Genomic DNA, 21,104 nt, shown 5'->3' with positions numbered 1-21,104 from the left:
ACAGGATTGCAGCTCTAGTTTTGGGAAGCCTCAGTGGGGAAAGGTCCAGCGTTTTGGAGGTGTGCTTTTTATCTAGATGAAAGGAAGGGGCAGTAGACAAGGAAAACTGCCCAGTTAGGATTATCCCACTCTCTTCGCTTGGTATCAGGGGGCAGAAATGGGAGTGGTGGGGAGAGGGACACAACACTGAACCATCACCAGTAGAAAAAGTTGGGAGATTCCATGTGTGTAACGTATGGCTTTCCTTCTCCCTCCATTTCTCCAGGGGCCTGGCTTTATATATCGGAGGCAACCCCTTACCTCGCATCTACCCCGGACCCTGCGCTTTGCGGCAGCGCCAACCAAGGACCGCTCCCCTTTCTTCCTGCGCACCGAAGCTGGGTCAGGGGAAAGGGGGAACACCTCAAGTGTCTGCAAAAAGCTTTTCTGCCCCGGGGTCGTATCCCCTTACCTCGCTTCTACCCCGGCCCTCCGCGCTTTACGCACACTTCGCAGCAGAGGCGACCGCTCCCGTCTCCTGCACACCGTGCGAAGTCGGAGGAAAAGGGCCGCCCGCCCCGCCTCAAAGCGCCCGGAGAGAGACTTGGTGGCCCGGGGCGTATCCAACAGGAACCTCCCTCTTCGCCTGCTACCCCGCAAGGAGCCCCGCGAAACGGGGGAAAGAGAGCCCATCCTACCTACCTGCGCTCGATCCTGGGGGTACGACGGAGATTTCCCTTCCTCCTCTCGGAGTTTGACCTGATGCGAAAGCGCTCTACGGAACCTTCCCGGAAAGAGAGGAGGCCCACCCCGACCCTCTTTTTGTAGGCTGCCATTGGCTAAGGCGGTCGCCTGTCAGTCGGCAGGGTACCGCCTCCTCGTCGCTGGACAGGGAAGTTTCCTTGCCCGAAGGGGCGGGCGGAGGAGTCCAGCGCGTGGAAGGGGACTGACTTGGTCCCTGGACTGGGCGATCGCCCCGTCCCGCCTGCAAAATCTATTCTAGGGTTTCCACCTCCCCCCTCCCCCCAAAAAAGCTCTGCCTTGCTCCTTTTCCTCTGCCCCAGATCCTCCCCCCGTTTGGCGTTGCTCCTGCTGCAAAGTTGGAAGGCAACCGCCAGGAATTTGCCAAGCCCCGCAAGCGGGCAGGAGGAGACGTGACCGCGGAAATCCGCAGCAGGGCGGCAGGCGGTAGAAGCAGTTCCCAGAGAAGCTCTCCTACCGGGGCAAAAGTAAGAGGCGCCAAGACAGTTGCAGGCCTGTCCCCGCTCAGAGGGGCTTACTTCAGAGTAAAAAAAAAAGGTAAAGGTGTCCCCGCACTTATAGTGCGAGTCGTTTCCGACTCTTAAGGTGACGTCTTGCGACGTTTACTAGGCAGACCGTATATATGGGGTGGGATTGCCAGTTCCTCTCCCTTACTTCAGAGTAGGCACCATTATTTCGAAACTGATTTTTTGATTCATTCAGAAACGGATTAATTGCTGTGAACCGCCCAGAGAGCTTTGGCTATGGGGCGGTATATAAATGTAATAAATAAATAAATAAAAATTTTGTAGACCGCTTCATGCCAAAACAAGTTTCTAAGCGGCTTGGAAAATGGGCTGCCTTCCAGTGGATCCTGACTTAGGGCTACCCTCTGAATAGGGATTTCATGGTTAGTGGTATTCAGAGGGGGTTTCCCCTTGTCTCCTTCTGAGGCTAGTCCTCCCTAGTGGGCTAGGGCCTACTCAGCTTGCCACAGCTGCACAAGCCAGCCCCTTCCTTGTCCGCAACTGCCAGCTGGGGGGCAACTGGGCTCCTTGGGACTCTGCAGCTTGCCCATGGCTGCACAGGTGGCAGGGCACATAACCCCTGAGCCACTCATTGTGGGGTGATCTTTAGCTGGCCCTTGACACCCAGGAGACACGAGCGGGGATTTGAACTCACAGACTCTGGACTCCCAGCCAGGCTCTCCTCCCCACTGTGCTATACCAGCTGTTTCTAAGTGGCTTACTCAATATATCAAATCAAATCAAACGTTTATTGCTTTTAACCAAAGGCTGTCGCAATTAAAACAAAACAGGATTAAAATATGACAAAATACAATTTAAAAGTTATGCAATTGAACTATATAAGCAGTTGTTTTAAAATGGGACACTTTTTTGGTAGGCCGCACGTAATTTTTTGGCTGCCAACGCATACTTGGCTGTTGCTACTGTTACCTGCGTGCAGTTGTCCTTTAGTAGCTCCAGGATGGACTCCTGTGGGCATTGGGCATAATTCGGATGGATAAATTGGGCCAGAAGGTTTTGCCTGGGGTCATCATATAAAGGACAGAATAGCACGTAGTGGACAATATCCTCCATGACATTGCAACCGGCAACGCATTTCCGATCCTCGGGGGGGGGGTATCCCCTGATATCTCTCTTCCAAATAGGCCGAAGGCATCAGTTGGAATCTGAGCTCAGAAAATGCTCTGCGGAGGGAAGGATGAGTAAGGCTCTCAAAATATCTTGGTTTTGTATGGGAGATGTTGAGATGGGGGAACCATGTTGAAGAGGGAGCTACTAGTATTGACACTCGGTCATAACCCGCCGCGCGGTCAAAGACCCTGCGGCTAAGAGCATGCAAACTGAGATTCAAGAGCTCGTTCTGTGAGATGTTATACTGGACCAACAGGTCCTGATTAAAGGTAGCCCATCCATCCTTAGCTAGTTGCTCTTACCAGCAAAGTTTAACAAGAGAGCTATCTGGTTTTCGATATAATTTACGCCAGTACTCAATATAAAAGCCAACGGCCCGCCATTATGCAAAGAGACAGCGATCAGAAATGCACCTTAATTAAAACACACAAGAAAACTGCACCGTGGAGGAAAAAATTAACATATAAAGGTCCACCATTAAAATGTGCCTTGTAAGACTGTGCTGTAAAGAACTGGGGGGGCGGGGGCGGGGAAGCACGTGGCAAAAGGAGAAGGCTAGTGGTGACAGAAACGGCCTCAGCCTCTCTTACCCTCTGCCCAGCAAAGCTCTTGTACCTTTAACATAAGCTCCCTGGATGCAACAGGCAAAGTTTGTCATGGCTACATCTCTAGGTGAAGAAAACCTGCAAGGAGAGGCTGCCAGTTGGTGGGAGAGCTTTGCATGCACAAAGTTCAGTTCCAGGCTGCTCTGGCATAAAAAAGACTCTACCTCTCCAGAGCTGCCTTCACCAGCCTGATGCCTTTCAGATGCTTCACACTACATCCCCCAACAGTCCTGGCTGCGCTGGCTGGAGCTGATGGGAGATCTAGTCCAGAACATTTGGAGGGCACCTGGTTGGCAAAGTCAGCTTTAGAGAGCTGCTGCCAGTCAGAGTAGCTGATTATGAGATTGTCTGAGTTGATCCAAAACAGCTTCCTATGTTGAGTTACAGGCACTGCGAAAGGCATAGCTGAGGTTCTGTTGGGAACAGGATAAAGTTGGCAACTTAGAATTTGGGGCCGTCCAATGAGCCAGTGTGGTGTAGTGGTTAAGGTGCTGGACTATGATCTGGGAGACCAGGGTTCGAATCCCCACACAGCCATGAATCTCACTGGGTGACCTGGGGCCAGTCATTGCCTCTCAGCCTCAGAGGAAGGCAATAGTAAACCCCCTCTGAATACTGCTTACCAAGAAAACCCTCTTCATAGGGTCACCATAAATCGGGATTGACTTGAAGGCAGTCCAATGACGCTGAAGATTGGGAAGTTCAGGATAGGCAAAAGAATGGACAGCTTTACGGAATTCACTGCCGTGAGAGGCAGGCAATCATGGCCACGAAGTCGGATGGCTTTGAAAGAGGATTAGACAAATTAATGGAGGGTAAGGCTATCAGTGGCCACTAGCCACAATGGCTATGTTCTGCCTCCACTGTCGGAAACAGTATGTCTCTGAACACCAGTTGCTGGAAACTGCAGGGGAGGAGAGTTGCTGTTGCACTGAGGTCCTGCTTGATCCGGTCATCTGCTTGCACACAGAAGAGATGCTGAGCTAAATCTGGTTTTGGTCTGATCCAGCAGGGTTTGTCTCGTGTTCTTAATGAGTCTGTGACACTTCATGAGTACAAGAAATTCAGTCGCCGACGCACACAGAAACTCCCAACTCGTTCAGCATAGCTGTCAGGCCTTTTGGCCATATCTCTCGATTCCATCTCAATCAGGCGAGGCTGTTCAGGCGGTGAACTAGTGCCTGGAGGCAGTGATGGGCTGGATGAGGGCCAATAAACCAAACCTGAATCCTGACAAGGCAGAGGTCCTGTGAGTCAGGGGTGCTCAGGTTCAGGAATTGGGATGCCAAACTGTTCTGCGTGGGGTAGCCCCCCCTCCCCCTGGAAGAGCAGGTAAGTAGCTTGCATGTGCTGCTCAGTCTAGAGGCACAGGTGGCCTCAGTGGGGAGGAGTGCTTGTGCCCGGATACGGATGGTTCACCAGGTATGCCATTCCTGGGCTGAGACAGTTTGGCTTCGGTGACCTATTCTCTAATAACCTTTGGGATAGATTGTTGCAATTTTTTAAAAAACAAGATGTTTTTAAGGATGTTCTGTTTTAATATGTTTTTAAGGGTGTTTTGTTTTAATATATTTTAAAGTCTGTTTTAATGATGTTTTAGTGCTTTTGCTTGCCGCCCTGGGCTCCTACTGGGAGAAAGGGCGGGATATAAATAAATAAATGTCCTCTACCTGGGGCCACCCTTGAAGATGGTCCGGAGGCTGCAGCTGGTGCAGAAAGCGGCTTCTCGGTTACGGTTGGGTGTGGCAAGAGGAGGTCGCATCCCCTATACCCTCCGGGGCCACTGGGCCCTGAATGACTTGGGAGCCGAGTGTCTGAAAGAGCCCTTTCAGCAGGGCCTTCTGGCCTCACATTTGAAATTTGGGGGAGAAGCCTTGCCTTGGGGTCCCATCAACAGGAATAGCGCAACAAATTGAGCCTATTTCATCCCAAGGGCTGCTTTCCCTTCTGGACAACCTCCTGAGAGCCACCTGTCGGGGGGTGGGGTGGCACTAGAGGCCAAATTTGGGGGGGGGGGAGGAAGCAACAAATGCAGACCTTTGTGTGGTAGGCTTGTTTCTCCCCACCCTCGCACAGCCCTCTCTTGCCAAGCGAGAGGCACGGTCAGAGTTGACGGACTCATCCCAGCCCAGGCAAAACACTTGGAGGGAGAAGGAGGACCACTGAGGCCTTGGGCCTGGGGAGACTCCCAAGGGCCAGAGAGGGGCACATGTGGCCCCCGGGCCTGAGGTACCCCACCCCTGCAGTACCTCGTTTGTAAAGAGGGGAGGGGTTTTGTGGCCTCTGATTGACCCACAGCTCTGTGCTAGAGCACTTGCTTTGCACACTGAAGGTCTCAAGTTCAACCCCTGGCATCTCCAGGCAGAGCTGGAAGGCACCCCTGTCGGAACCCTGGAGAGCTGCTGCCACTCAGTGTAGACAGTACTGAGGTAGATGGACCCGATATAAGGGAACTTCCTATGTTCCTAAAGTTGTAAGCATGAGCACACTTCACTTGGGAGGAAGTCCCATTGAGCTGAGGGACTTCCTGCTGAGTTGACATGCTCAGGGCTGTGCTGCCAGATGTCACCATGAAGGCGTCCTTGCTGCTGCTGTCAAAAGAGGCTGCTTCTCTAGAAATTCTTGGAGAAGAATAAATGAAGCCGTCAGCAAATGCAGCTCGGATGAGCTCGGTGTGTGTATGTGTGCGGGAGGGGATCAGTCTGAATCACACACCTGATCTGGCACAGGTGAGGCTGCAGCACCTAACCTTTCTAATTGAATGAAGAGCCAGTGATCGAATTATAGTCTGAACTGGGAGCTTAGATCCCATTTACCCATCAAGGAGATGCTAACTCCGAGAGGAGGAAGCACGCAGGGCCATTCTAAATGGAATTTGGGGGTCAAGGAGAGGATATTCTTTACCCGCCAACAGCATTTAACACCCGCAGTCATTCTGCTTTAGAGGGCCGCCCAACGGCCGTGATATTAGAGGCGACAAGAGAAAGGAGCTGAGAGAGATTAAAGACCTGAGTGGGATGGGCCGCTCACAGCCAGGGTCTCCGGCTGCACCTGAGAGCAGGATGAAGAATCGGCAAAAGAAGAGCGTGGCGACTGCCCTGGAATATAGACCCAGTGGAGTTCAGTACGAACTTTCAAGGAGCTGGTGTAAAACACCCTGGATAGCTTCTCGAAAGTTCCGACTAAACCCCGGAGTGGATTCATTGCCTCACTGCCATTGCTGCCACCAGCCTCCACTAGGGATGGAATGATCGGCCAATTTTGGTTCTCCCAGTTTCTCATTTTCCTAATCTTAAATTCGGTTCTCCTCATTTCTGCAGCAGTTTGCTAATTTTTTTCATGAAAATTCTCCAGCATTTTAGTGTGAATGTCTCCTAATAAACCCATTTTTGTAGGCAGTTTTCACTGATGTGCACATTCTTGCAAGCCATTTCTTATCATGAAATGCATTTTTGTATGTTATTTTCCCTCATATACTAATTTTTATGCACACTTTCCCCTAACATGCGCATTTTCGCAAATATTGTTTGGTTGGCGAGCTGTGTCGCAAAATTCAAGTAAGTTAGAATTTCGAAGGATGGCTCTGTCTGGGAAACACACAGATTGTTTCACTAAGTGCAGATTTGATAGATTCAGCTTGAAATGTGAACTGAATCTACTTTCTCACCCTTGCCTAGAGTGCACTGCATAGACCTGACATCAGCCCTTCCCAAAGGCATCCAGTCTGTCTGCGGCTTCCTGCTCTAGGGTTGCTGTGGGGAAATGGGGTATGAAAGCTGGTGTTTCTTGCAGCAAGGATGTCAGTGGGGAAGCTGTGTTTTCCTTTCATTGATGCTGAGGAGTGGACCAGGGACCTTCTGCATGCACAGCAAGTGCTCTGCCACTGAGCTGCAGCCCTTTCCCCCAACGGTGGACCAAATGCACAAGCATGCACGTGCCATTAGACCAGCTTGGTGCCTTCCAGATGTTTTGGACTACAACTCCCATCAGCCCCAGCCAGTACAGGCTGACCTAAAAGGATTCCATGCCAGGCAACTTCTGAGCTGTGTGTTCCCTTTTGTCCGTCATCAATCGAGTGCCATGTTGAAGAGGCTGCGGAGGACACGCAGAGGAAAGGAGGAGGAGGAGCAAACAAAGCGTGCATCCTTCGATGTGTTGGGAGTGGGGCAAGAGCAACTCCTGTTTGGGTTCTTTTGTGTGTATTCCAGAAGGAAGATAGAATGAGGGTCCTCCAGCCGGCTAGGCTTGCCTACCTTTATCTGTGCTGTTCTCTGCCTTCCTTCCATTGTAAACTGATATGCTCAGGGAAGGTGACCTGCCCCTCCTTCGTCGTCTTCTTCAACCATCCGAGGAGAGAGGAGACATCTCTCTCCTGAGCCAGAAGGGCAGTACCCACGTCTGGGCATTGCGCCTCCAACTTGGAACTAGGAATGCCTTTCCTATCTACTATGTATTTCTATACATAAAGTAGCTTTTCTTATTTTGTTAAGTCTTAAGTCTCAGTGATCTAAATGCAGGGCAAAAGCCTGCCACTTAGGGAAATGCACACACTGGCACACTCCAAGCTCAGACCACTGAGGATCTCTGCATATACATATTTCCATAACACAATGGGGGTGTGGTTGTTTGTTTTATTTATTTATTATTTAATTTGTATGCCGCAAACAAAGCGCTAAAAACACTTTACATCATAAAAACAGATCTTAAAATACATTAAAGCAAAACAGCGTTAAAAACATTTTTAAAAAAACAACTTTAAAAAAGGGTTAAAAACGTTATTAAAAAACATATTAAGCAATTCTAACACAGACAGAGACTGTGTTGCACAAGGAACCTCCAGGCTTTGGACAGCAGCAGCGGAGGCTGGTCGATTAGGGCGCATGGGGTGCTGCTCCACCAGTCTCAGTCTGCTCCCAGCTGCCTGCCATCTTACAAGCAGGCGGCAGGAGGCTGTGCTTATCATTGGCTCTGGCTGGTCCCCTGGTCTCCCACCCCACTAGCCCCAACGGGTGTGAGCCACTACAATATCGCAGTATCCAGTTGTTCAAATATGTTAAGGGGAAAGGCCCAATCCAGGCCAAGGAAGTATTATTAAGCCCCGGTAGGCCAGTGCTGGAGAGGGCAATGCCCATACTCAGAGGAGGATGCCCATTGCATCTCTGCCTCCTCTTTAGAAGCAGGCCAGCCAAGAGCAATGATGTATGGTTGGAGAAGCACATGGGTTCACTCCCCTGAAAGCTAGTGTTTCTGAGGGGAAGGACTATGGCTCAGTGTTACGACACATGCTTTGCATGCAGAAGGCCTCAAGGTCAATCCCTGGCATTTCTAGGTAAGGCTGGGAAAAAATGTCCCCTACTTGAAAGCCTGGAGAGCTGCTGCCAGCCAGTGTAGGTGGCCTGACTCGGTGTATACTGCCCCTTCCTATGTTCATTTGACACTCTAAAAGTAACTCCTTGGGGTATAAACAAAGTGTGCCTTCTAGGTGAGCCTTTGCTATTAGAAATTTAGGAAATGAGTTAAGCACATGCTTAGATTATTTCCTATTGAAATCAGTATGATTTAAAATGTGAGTCTGGAGTGAGTCTTAAATCAGTCATGAAGAAAACCGTGCTGTGTTATTTTATTATGAATATCAAATGATTTACAGGTTCATGGTGCTTTGATGTGCAATAATAATTTCCTCTCTATGGGCTTTAAAGTATCCTGCAATGTGTTTAGTCAGTCTGATAGCCACGTGTATCTGATCAGATTCAATGAGCTGGGACCCTGTGCAAGGGGAATCACTTATCCATGTTCTCTGTGTTAGATTTTTAAAAACAAAACAAGTGTTCTCAGTTACGGATGCTGTTGCGATTTAAAAAAAAATGGATGTAAAATCATGAAAGGCGAAAATTAGTGGGTGTGGGTATGGGTGTTGGAGCAACTCCCCTGTGAGGAAAGGTTACAGCATTTGAGGTTTTTTGGCTTAGGGCAGGGATTTCCACACTGTGGTCTGTGCCCTGCAGTGGCCTACAAGCTTCATCCAGATGCTCCGTGCCGTGTCCACAGTAACTATCCATAGCTGATTTTTATTTGTATTTTATTTCTTACCTTGTATTTTACTGCATTACAATTTGAATTCTGTGGAATGCAATTTGTAATATTGTAAGAAAGAAAAGAAGCAAGAAAATACAATGAAAAATCATCCAGCATCCAGCACAGCACGTTATAATTGCTACAGTGGGCTGAAAAATCATGAAGTGGTCCACCAGCAAATTTCAAGTGGTCCCGGGGGGGGGGGGGAATTTAGGAACCACTGGTTTAGCGTAAAAGTGAGGAAGGGAGAATATGATAGTGGTGCATAAAATTGGGCATGGTGTGGAGCAGCAGTGTACTGGCGAATTCAGAAGTGCAAGGTCCCTTCATGATAGTCACAGCCACACCCCTCCCCCTTTTTTTGCTGCTGGGCTGAGAATGAGATACTTATGCCTTCTCCTATAACAACAGAAGTTCCTAGGAGCCAATCAGCATGAAAGGGGAGAGCAATACCCACCAATCAGCAGGAGACAACAAAGAAGCAAGTTAGAAGACTCTTCTCAGCAGCTTACACACTGCCCTTTCATGCTGATTGGCTCATAGGGATGCTGGACACACAGGGGTCCTCCTGGGACCCTGCTCCCAAAAAATAAAGGGTCTAAGACTCCCTGAGACCGTGGACCCCTGATGTGGAGAAAGCGGAGAGAGAAATTTCATCCTCTCATAAACCTAAAAACTGGGGCCATCCAATGAAGCTGAACATAGGAAGATTCAGGAAACGTTTTGGTGTGAAAACATGCCATTGCATGTGTTCCCTCCACGTAATGTATGGAACAGGGACCAGGCTGGCAAAGGCTGGGACAGAGCATGGCTATGGCGCCATCTTCTGGGAAGAACGAGGCAAATATTTCTTCTGATCTTGTTTTAAAAATAGCTGTAATAAAATGAAAATGAATGATAAAATAAAAGTCTGTTTTGCAACGCTTTCCTCTGAGCCTGAAAATAAATGCTGCAAAATCAGAATGGCAGCCGAAGCATTTCAGAATCCAGATTTTGATCGACTCAAGGCTTGCCAGACTGCACAAGCAGTGAGCTCACTAACGGGGTTGCTCATATGACTAGAGCAGCCTTTCCCAACCGGTGTGCCTCCAGGTGTTGCTGGACCACAATTCCCATCTTTCCTGACCATTGGCAATGCTGGCTGAGGCTGATGGGAGTTGCAGGCCAACAACATCTGGAGGCACACTGGTTGGGAAAGGCTGGACTAGAGGCACCCGTAAACTGTTTGCAACTGTTTCCTGCAGCTTTGCCACTAACCGTTGCTGAATCTGTTCTCATGGCACAGAGCTACATGTTATCATTGCCTGCCAATTGCTGCAGATCCAGCTGCTGCTGAAGGCACAATTGCAGGGACCAGCTAAAAAGTTGTGCCCCCAGCAGCCCAGGGTGGCCAGATGCAGAGGACAAGAGGGCTCCTGCACCTTTAATGACAGGCTGCATCTGCTGAAATTCCTTCTTCTACACAACTATTAATGGTGCAAGAGCCCCTTGTCCTCTCTTGCACCCAGCCACTCTCCAGCAGCCCTTGCCCTGTTGCAAATGATGCTGGTTGGACACAACTGTCCTATCGTACCTCACAGCCATCTTCCATTATGAGGGCATGCTCTGTGAGACTAAGCCAGAGTTAAGCACTGTCAAGACCCAATGATCTGAATGGGAAGGTATAAAGTCTGCGTTTAACTCTCCCAATGAAATGGGGCTGGCCTGTGCCCCATATATTACTCCTGCTGGCATTGAAAATGGCAAATTCAGAGCACATTGCTTCATTGTCAAGCACTCATGCTTACTGGCTGTTTCCACAGGTGATGGTTAAAGAGTATTTTCCTTGCTTTGCAAAAAATGAGATGAACTGTCTTTTCTCAGCCCTCACCCTGTCTAAGGACCTTCTTTCTGGCTCAAACACTTTTGCATAATTTTAATTTAATATCTCATATTTTATTCTGGAACCCATGGGTTGGAAGATGAAAATACCTTTGCCACTTGATATTTCTGCTAATCCTCAGAGACACTGAGCCTGCTTCCAGATTGTCACTATTTTTCTGGGTGGACTCTTGTGCAATTCCCCCCCCCAGCATTTTGCATAGAGGCAGCTCTGTGTTAGTGGGGCAGTGGGTTTTAGTCCAGACTTTCAAGGAGTTGTCCAAGGTGCTTCAGCATGACTTGGAGCCACCAACTGCCACAGATTTTGCAGCAAGAAAAGTGATGGGAAAATGAAAGTATGTGGTAACAACGGCTTGAAGCGACGTTGAATAACCTGCCCCCAAACAAAAATGAATGCTGAATAAACAGTGAGCATCCTATAATTTCCCCATAATCTTTGTGGAAACAAAAGGATCTTGGGATTGTTGTTGATTATAAGCTGAATATGAGCCAACAGTTTGATGTGGCTGCAAAAAAGGCAAATGCTATTTTAGATTTGCATTAACAGAAGTATAGTTTTGAAATCGCGTGAAGTATTGGTTCCCCTCTATTTGGCACTGGTGAGGCCTCATCTTGAGCACTGCATCCAGTTCTGGACCCTGCACTTTAAGAAGGATACAGGCAAACTAGAACAGATTCAGAGGAGGGCAACAAGGATGATCAGATGATCACAAAGTGCTGTGAGGAGAGACTGAAATAATTGGGCATGTTTAGCCTTGAGAAGACTGAGGGGAGATGTGATTGCATTCTTCAACGACTTGAAAGGTTGTCACACAGAGAAGGGCCAGGATCTCTTCTCAATCGTCCCAGAGTGCAGGACACGGAATAATGGGCTCAAGTTACAGGAAGCCAGATTTCGACTGAACATCAGGAAAAACCTACTAACTGTTTAAGGTATGACAATGGAACCAATGTCCTAGGGAGGTGGTGGGCTCTCCCACACTGGAGGCATTCAAGAGGCAGTTGGACAGCCACCTGTCAGATATGCTTTAAGTTGGATTCCTGCACTGAGCAGGGGACTGGACTCGATGGCCTTATAGGCCCCTTCCAACTCTACGATTCTATGATTCTGTGAGATCAAGATGAATGTTCAATAAACTCCGGAAGAGACCTGAATCATGTATTTGTAAACCCTTCAGAATTTCTTAGGAAGCAAGTCAGAGAGTTTGGTGGAGAAAAATAGTGGCCGTGATTATAGAGGGCTGTGTTAAATACATATGTGTAGACACACAAACACACAAGAACATAGGCTTCCATTCCAGTATCCCAACATTCCTTCACACTAGAGTTGTTCACACATTATGCTGAACACATGGAGCAGCTGCCCCTCCACCGTGCAAGCATTTGTGAGAGTGTACACATGTCACTTTGTACAGCTCGACTATTGTGTCCGTACACTGTACACTAATCGAATGTTACATGCAAATAAGTGTATGAGTGAACAGCTCAACTATTTGTGTAAATGGATTGTACACTAATAGTTGAGCTAAGTGAATGTAACCCCCACTGAGATCAAGAAGTAGAACTCAGAACAGGAGTGACAGCCTGACACTGATTTTATGCCTTCTACGTTAAATTTTACCTTTGTAGTCCCCTTTATAGTACCAATCTCTATATATGTGTGTGTGTGTATTGTATTTTATGTATTTTAATGTATTTTATGTATTTTAATTTATTTTAATGTTTTTACTGTTTACAATTTTATTATGTACATGTTTGATTTTATTTTTGTAAGCTGCCCTGAGTGCCCTATTATAGGGTAGAAAGGTGGGATAGAAATATTTTAAATAAATAAAATTGTGGGTTGGTGCTGCCCAGATTTGATGTTAAGAGCTGGAGGGACTAGATGGAGGGGGTGGGGGTGGAGGCAAAGGGGCTGGTGACTTCCCTTCCCCTGAGCCTGCCTTCCAACTTGTGAAATTGTATGCACCTTCCATATAAAAGATGCTCTCAAATGAGCCACTTCAAAATAGCCCTATCCCTAAAAATTGGGGGCAAATGTTCACCGCTGAATTTGCGCACGTGGGAAGGTTTAATCTCTAGATTTCTGCTTGTGGTGTAACTGTTTAGAGGCAGAGAAGCCCTACCAGGGAGATAAAAAGTTGGCAGCAGAATTGGCTACTAGCTTCCTGCTGTAATTGCCTGGCACAGTGATGGGAAACCTATAGCTCTCCCGCCATCCCTGACCAATGATGGCCATTGGCCACACAGTCTGGGGCTGATGGGAGTTGGAGTTCAGCAACATCTGGAGGGCCACAGAGCTCCTCCCAACCTAATAGGCACCCTCTGGGGCTGGTGGCTCCACATCAGTGGGGCAGTGGAATCCACTCCCGGTCTTAGTTTGAAATTTCAAGGAGTTGTCCAAGGTACTGAAACTTCGAGACATGAAAGTTCAGACTAAAGCCCGGAGCAGATTCCACTGCCCCACTGACATGGAGCCACCAGTCACCACCACCTTGGGCATTTGAGCATTTATTTAAACATCTTCTGCTCCATCCTGTTGGCTTCTTCCTTTGGCTACATCTTACCTGTAGAATTAATTGCCACCTGATATCCATACTTTTCCAACTCTCCTCCCCCCCCATTGGATTGTATCAGTTAGCCCTATTCAGAGTAGACCCATTGAAATCAATAGACGTGACTTAGGCCCATTGTGTTGAATCTAACTCAGCAGTACTCAAAGTAGACCTATTCAAATTAATAAACCAAAACTAGCCATGGCAATTAATTTCAATTGGTCCCCTCTGAGTGGAACTAAAATGGGATACAACTTTCAACGGGTCTACCCTGTATATAGATCAGTTGCATGCAGCCAGTTTTGTCTCCAATGAATTTTGTTTTGTTTTGGCTGCAGCTGAGTTGTTGACTGCTATTTTCCATCTTCCCCGGCTGTCTCCATTCAGTTTTGACTCCTGTAATTCTACTGTGACCTTCATTTTCTGAAACTGGGATTCCTCCTGCATTTCAAGTGTTTTGTAAGTCTAGTAGCTCTGGTTAAGACCTTTTTTGTTCACTCGGACCTTTGGTCGTTGTCTCCTGCAGCGGTGCTCGTCTTTTGTTGGAGTGCTAAAGGACTTGTCCTTATTTATGTTTTGGGCAAGCATTTTATATATTTGGTATTCATTGTTTTACTTTTTTGTGTTTTACATTGTATTTTTACAGAGCTTGGAAAAGTTACTTTTTTTAAACTACAACTCCCATCAGCCCCAGCCAACATGGCCACTGGAGTGGGTTGATGGGAGTTGTAGTCCAAAAAAGTAACTTTTCCAAGCTCTGGCATATATTGTATTTTATCTTATTAAGTCACTTGGGACATTTTCTTTTGCATAAAGTGACTGGCCAACAGTTGTGTCGTGGCAAATTTGGAAGTTCAGGGTCCCTTCATGACAGTCACAGCCACACCCCCTTCTAAGGGTATACAATAATCTGGCTAGGCTTGACTACTGCTTTCTGTTTCTCTTGCCATTGTCACCATTGGACTGTCCTTTCTCACTGTCTGAAACATCACTTGAGTTACTGAGTTCAGTGTCTACTACGTTTATCTCCTATGGCTACCAAATTGATTGATGATATAGATGGGATGCTATCTCTGGGATTCACTGTCTCTTCTTCTGACGTTACAGAATTCTCACTCTCCACAACTTGGCTTTTTGAAGCAGGAACTAACAGGAACTCCCTTCACTCTGATTGGCTCCAATCAGCCAGAAACGACAAGGAAGCAAGTTAGAAGACTCTTCTCAGTGACTAACACACTCCCCTTTCATGCTGATTGGCTCGTAGGATGCTGGTAACATAGGGACCCTGCTGGGACCTGGCTCCCCAAAAGGTGTCTAAGACCCCTCAAGACCCTGGACGATTACACCACTGCTGGCAAATGTAAAACCTCATTATCATCATCTGGCAGATGTATGTTCTGTGGGTGCTCTTGTGCTTCCAGTTGGATTTTGCTGGATGTTCGGTGAATGTCCCCTTACCGCACGTTACCCCCTTTCCTCTTCCAAATCCAAGCACCACCACCACCCTGAAAAAAACCAGCCAGAAACATTGGCAATTCTCTGACTAACGTCTTTTTATTAGAACAACACACAGGATCCCTTTGGGCCTGGGAGAAAGGCGGTCTGCAGCTATGGATCGCAATACATTGCCAACGACATCACTAGGAGTCACTAGGAATCTATTCTAAGCATCAGAAACATCATCAAGAAGCAGGACTGATGTTGATGGGGAAAAGAAGGGTGCAGTGGCTCAGCCACCCAAGCCGTCATGGAATTGGAGAGCATGAGGAGACCCACGTCACCCTGCAACCTGGCTCCTCTGCGGTCGAGAATAATGGAGAGCATGAAAGGAAGTTAGCACCCATTCAATAAATTAAGTAAACTTAATGCTGCAGCAACATCATCATAACAGAGAGAAATCAGCTCTAAGGGGAGGGAATTCTAAAAGGGGACAAGAACTTTATTTACAGACAACTCCCTTATTGTTTTGCTGTTCCTTTCTCTTTTTTGCCACAATATTATTACATTTGATCATTTTCCCCCCCACCCCGTTCCTGATTTGTCTCCACTCCTGGTTGAATTAATCAAAGCAGATCATGAATAGCTTAATTATGAGACACACAATGGTAAAGAAAGGAGTATCTCAACTCTCCACATGACTGTCTTCCTCTAGAGAGCATCACCGATCTGAAAATGAAAGGGCATGCAAGATAAGCATGCTGTCCGTGGCACAGAGAGAATATTATGGCGCCAACCACATGGGATGAATGCAAGGCATCATGGACTATGTACATGATGTTCACCAAATTTACCAGCCAGTCGTGACAGATTCCAGTGGAAGGATTTGTTTACAGCGCCTGAGCACAAGTTTTAGAAGGCTGCTTCCTTTAGAATGGGATATGGATGACTGTCACGGCCACAAGCAATAGCTCATGAGGTTGCAAGCTTGGGCAAAGCACAACCTGTGGGGGGGATTCACAGAACTTAATAAGGATATCAGATTCTGAGCCCAACCACTGACATGGACAATGTGGTCCCTTTCTGCATTAGCATCCCTATTACCTGATAACCTGTTACCTGCTACCAACCTCCTTACCACGTCGCATGCTCTTGGACACAATCCAGACCAGCTCCTCAAGTCATTCGTCAACAAATCCTTTGGGTCCTCCTAACCCATTGTAAATTGACTGAGAGAAATGCATGCAAACGTGCACATGCCCACTGCTAAGGCCATATCTGAACTCACACTTTAATGGCTCAAATGCACCTCCAGTCTGTGGGATCCTCACTGCCTTGTGCTCCTATACTGCACCCATCTTGAATTACAGTCAGAGGCATCTGCAGGGTGGGTCTTTTGGGAGCAGCAGTGGCTGGATATTGCATGGCAATGTTGTGCCTTCGAATTCAGCAGAAATGTAATGGTATGGGCCAAGATCTGTTAACGCTGCAACAAAGTTAATCAAACAAGGCAGGCCGCAAATAATAATATTTATAAGAAGAAAATAATAAAGGTAATGGGTGCCTTTTGATGAAACAAATGCTGGCTGGCCTGGTTTCAAACCAGGAAGGTGGCAACCATGACAGTTTGCCATGGCAACAAGCGTATTTAAGTTCCTGAGAACGTGGATGCAAGGAGGAGGATGGGGGCATTTCTGCCCTTCCCGTTCTTTCTCAATGTTTGTCATTGGCCACAAAGGAATATTAAATCTGCTTAGTGGTGGACACTTTGCTTTGCTTTGTTTTTTAAACGCAAAGTTATCACTGTAGCTCTTTGAAATGCTGCTGTGTAAAATGGTTAGAGACAGACGACCTGATGTGCATGTGCACATAAAGGGAGATGTATGGTAAGCACCAGGATGCAGTCAGAGAAAACTGAGTCATACCACACCACAATACCCCCCCTCAAAAAACAAAACCCATTTAGGGATGTTGTCCAAAATGGACACTCCATATGCATGTGGTCAGGGAATTTCACATTGTACAGCACCAGAAGAGCTAAAGACGATTTGTAGATTGCCTAAGTGGCATGGAAGTCACCCATGGGTGTTTGCCTCTGACACTGTAGGAAACAATCAGTTGGGAGATTGGCACAACTGGCCCCCAACCCAGCAGCAGACACAGGGCAATATAGATGCCTTTAAGGTAGGTCCCGTGGCAGATACTTGCCCCCCCTTGTGTTTCAGATCACACATACATTTATTCTTAAGTAATGCTTGCATCTCTAGCCTTTCAATGGTTCTACACGTATACATGCAATCAGTGGTGGCTGGCAGATCATGTTAGTGGGGCAGTGGAATCCGCTCCAGGTTTTAGTCTGAACTTTCGACAAGCTGTCCAAGGTGCTGAAACCTATTCCCAGAGTAGGTTCAGCGTCTTGGACATCCCCTTGAAATTTCAGACTAAAACCTGGAGTGGATTCCATTTCCCTACTGACATGGACCCACCAGCCGCTGCTGCATGCAAGCCTGTTATGTTTGATCAAGAACCGCAACTCCCACAGTGCTCAATGGGGTTTGCTCCAAGCTAAGTGCGTATAGGACTACAGACTTGCCCTCGAGCAATCCTACACATGCTTACTCTGAAGTAAATCCCATTGTGTCAAATTATGCTTACTCCCATGTAAGTGCGCATAGGATTGCAGCCACAGTGACAATAGTCCTAAAGAGTTAAATGGGCTTGTGCACCAGGCCAGGATGTCAAAAGCACAAATCTCTTTGATTTAAAAATATATACAGAGAGAGGGAAGAAGGCGACTAGCTTGGGTTGCTACAGGTGCAACGTGGCATTAAAATGAAACGCAACAAATCCGTTTGTTTCCAATGTGATTGTGAACATAATCTAACTGGGGGCCTCTGAGCCTTGCTGTGAACATGGCTCTCCCCCAGTCTGAAATCTCTTGGCCCTTCCAGAAGCGGCTGGCCAGGTGGGGTGGAGCAGCTACATTAGCTTCCCAGCCAGTGGGTCACTGTTGCTTACTGGGAAGGAGAGGGGAAGGAGCAAGGGGGCAGGGAGGTTGGCGTTCTGCAAATGCATGGGGGGGAGCAGCCAGATTGCCTTTGCTGGTGTGTCTGCACTGCATGGAAGCACTGTTGCTCAGTGGACAGAGCATCTGCTTTGCATGTAGAAGGCCCCAAGTTCATTCTGCAGGTAGAGCTAAGGATGCCCCCTGCCTGAAACCCTGGAGAGCCGCTGCCGGTCAGTGTATGCAGTAGTGAGCTTGATGGACCCAGAGTCTGACTCAGTGCAAGGCAGCTTCTTTCGTTACTAACAGCGACTCGCCTGCCAGGAAGCTGGCTTAGCGGCTCCACCCCACCTGGCCAGCCACTTCTGGGCCCCACCCAACCTTAAGTGGCATCCGTGCGAGCTAATGTGAGCATACCAAGTAGCCATGCAAGTCACATGATGGCTCCCGAAAGGCTATAGCCGAGATCATTGCCATATAGCATGAGGAGCAGTGACAGGATGAAATCCTGGGCCTGGCCTTTTCAGGTGCTGTATGTCCTCCTATATGGCTTGTCAACCAGCGTCAGCTGGACTGGCTACTAAGGCTATTTACCAAGACTTCTGGGAAATCTAGCCAATCAGGAATCCCAGCTGCCTCTGCAGCAGAGCTGATGGGCTAGAATTAGTCTGGGCTCTCTCTTTCTCTGGCTCTCCAGCTGTCAGCTGTTCTCAGGAACTGTGCTGAACCTGCTTGAATCATTGGACTGATTTCTCTTTTTCTTTGTCAGTTTTGAAGAACTAGGACTATCTCCAACAGACTATCTGGAGTCTGGTCTCGGCTACCTTTGCAGGAATCGGTGTCTCAATCAATTGCGGTTTCTGTTAGTTTCTCACTTTTCCAATCTTAAGTTCTCCACATTTCCACGTCAATTTGTGATTTTTTAAAAAAGTCCTCATGAAAGTTCATCAGCCAATTTCTTCTTCTTCTTTAAACATTTTTGCAAAGCAATTTCACCTGGCATAATGCATATTTGTATGGTGTTTTCATTCATGTATACATTTTTATGCACCCTTTACCCTGGCATATGCATTCGTGTACACATTACTTGGCTGCAAAACCGCACTGCACAATTTTAGAGACGTGTGACTTTTGAAGGATGGCTGCGTTTCAGTTCATACATGTTTTGGAAAGCACAAATTACATAGGATTGCTTTTAAATGAGCTGAATCAAAGTTCTCCCTCATGCCTACTTGTTGGGCATACTCTGATGCTCCAGTATGTATGGATTTGCATTAGACCATATCATGATTTTTCTGCCTGTTGCAGCAATTGTAATGGGCTGGGCTAGATGCTGTGTGATTTTTAATGGTATTCTTACAGTAATGCTATGGACCCCCTGAATTAAGCTGCCTGGTCCGTAGCTCTGGAGATTGGAAATATAATCCCATCAGTGCACTCTTGGCCATCAGCCATGCACCAGTTTCTGTAGGTAGCCAGACATTGATCCTGCAGGGCATGAGCCAGGATTCTTGACAACTGCCCCCATTAATTTCCAAGGATGATAGATTGAAGGCTCTGGGATCCTCCATGTAAGGAAGACTATCTTCATTCCTGCGTGCTGTGATAAATCTGACATGAGCCAAGCACCCCAATTTGTCCAGGGCCTTCAATGATTGTAGCAAAGATTAACCACTACATCATGTTAACCAGCCGTTGCCAACCTGGTGCCCATGCTGGCTGGGGCTGATGGGTGTTGCAATCCAAAACAGCTGCAGGGCACCATCTTGGCAAAAACTAATGTAAACAAATGAGGAACAGAAGTGAATTATGGGAGCTGCCTTCTCAAGATACAGTAGCTGCTTGCGTAACCAGGCCCTGGTTTCACACTCTAGCAAATGTTGGATTCCTTCTCTTAATTTAGGCATTCAAAGACAGACTGGTAATTCTTCCATCCCCTTTTCCAGGTAAAAGGCGGTATAAAAGTGCTTTGACTAACAGCCAATTAACTTGAGCCAGAAGATGATCACATTCTGCTAAGTGGAGATAGGATAGCACTCTTCAAGTACATGAAAGGTTGCCACCCAGAGGAGGGCCGGGATCTCTTCTCAATCGTCCCAGAGTGCAGGACATGGAATAATGGGCTCAAGTTACAAGAAACCAGATTTCAACTGAACATCAGGAAAAACTTCCTAACTGTTAGTCTGCTACGACAATGGAACCAATGAGCTAGGGAGGAGGGGAGCTCTTCAACAATGGAGGCATTCAAGAGGCAGCTGGACAGCCATCTGTCGAGTATGCTTTGATTCGGATTCCTGCATTGAGCAGGGGGTTGGACTTGATGGCCTTATAGGCCCCTTCCAACTCTACTATTCTATGATTCTAAGTGTCCAATAATACATCTTAATCAGACAAGAAACAGGATATTGCATACATTGGCTGATATGTTTGTTTGGGGTGTGTGGTTAAAAATGCAAATTTTGGCATTTGAGTTTTGAAACCCACTGAAAATTCACATCTTGTCACCATACATTCAGATCAAAGACCCACCAGCAGAAGTGCTCCTCTCCTACAGAGTGATAATTTGCTCAGAATTCAAATACCAAAGCTAGTAACTGGAATTTGTAATTTTAAAATGTTGTTAGTTTCATATGCCCGTTAAAGCACTCAGGAATCCTCCTAGATTAATCTCAGTTGTGACTCATCAGCTACATTGCTCTTTGCCAGTGTCAATTCGCTTATATCATTGTTCTGTTTTGTGGTGAACTGCCTTTGAGCATCCTCCTGACCCAAAAAAGTGGCTTCATATTTAAAAAATGAAAAACTAATCATTGTAATGAGAGCCTGTTGCCAGCCTCCCTGGCTCCCTTTTTGCATGTGGCCTTATTTCTCTCTGCTTTGACTGAAAAAAGAAAGAAAAGGAAAATAAACCCCGTTTCCCAAGACTTGATTCACCCCGCATGGCTTTTGTATGCAGACTAAGTGGTGATCCGAGGCTGATGTGTATGTGAAAGTATTATTTGGCAAGAAAGGCCACAAGGAGCAAAATGGCGGCTGTAAAGTCAACTGGACTCAGCAAACCTTTCAGAGAGAAAATTCTTGCCCACCAAGAGGCTTCTGGAGCTGTCTGGCTTGCTTTATTTGCACAACCATCAATCCACAGCAAGTTTTGAGCACAGTTTTCCTTCCG

At 47.1% G+C, this 21,104-nt stretch overlaps 2 protein-coding genes across 3 annotated transcripts in view; both read right to left on the bottom strand.

Annotated features, from left to right (window-relative positions):
* The window catches only part of PYGL (glycogen phosphorylase L), an 80,403-nt gene extending 79,613 nt beyond the window's left edge, over positions 1-790 (bottom strand). The window contains exon 1 of one of the 2 annotated variants that reach the window (XM_061612571.1): positions 682-790. The gene's annotated coding sequence lies outside the window, so the exon portion shown is untranslated. Of the gene's footprint in view, positions 1-451; positions 538-681 lie in introns of those variants that run through there. The other variant, XM_061612570.1, reaches the window with a different exon arrangement.
* A 28-nt stretch (positions 791-818) lies between these two features.
* The window catches only part of TRIM9 (tripartite motif containing 9), a 116,372-nt gene continuing 96,086 nt past the window's right edge, over positions 819-21,104 (bottom strand). The window contains exon 13 of the mRNA XM_061612829.1: positions 819-1,194. Within this exon, the coding sequence (XP_061468813.1) occupies positions 819-1,194 (376 nt within the window). The remainder of the gene's footprint in view (positions 1,195-21,104) is intronic.

Source organism: Rhineura floridana, chromosome 2, assembly GCF_030035675.1.
Source record: "Rhineura floridana isolate rRhiFlo1 chromosome 2, rRhiFlo1.hap2, whole genome shotgun sequence".
Classification (NCBI taxonomy): domain Eukaryota; kingdom Metazoa; phylum Chordata; class Lepidosauria; order Squamata; family Rhineuridae; genus Rhineura; species Rhineura floridana.
Note: the sequence above shows the minus strand (reverse complement) of the source record. Positions and strands in the feature narration are given on the sequence as shown.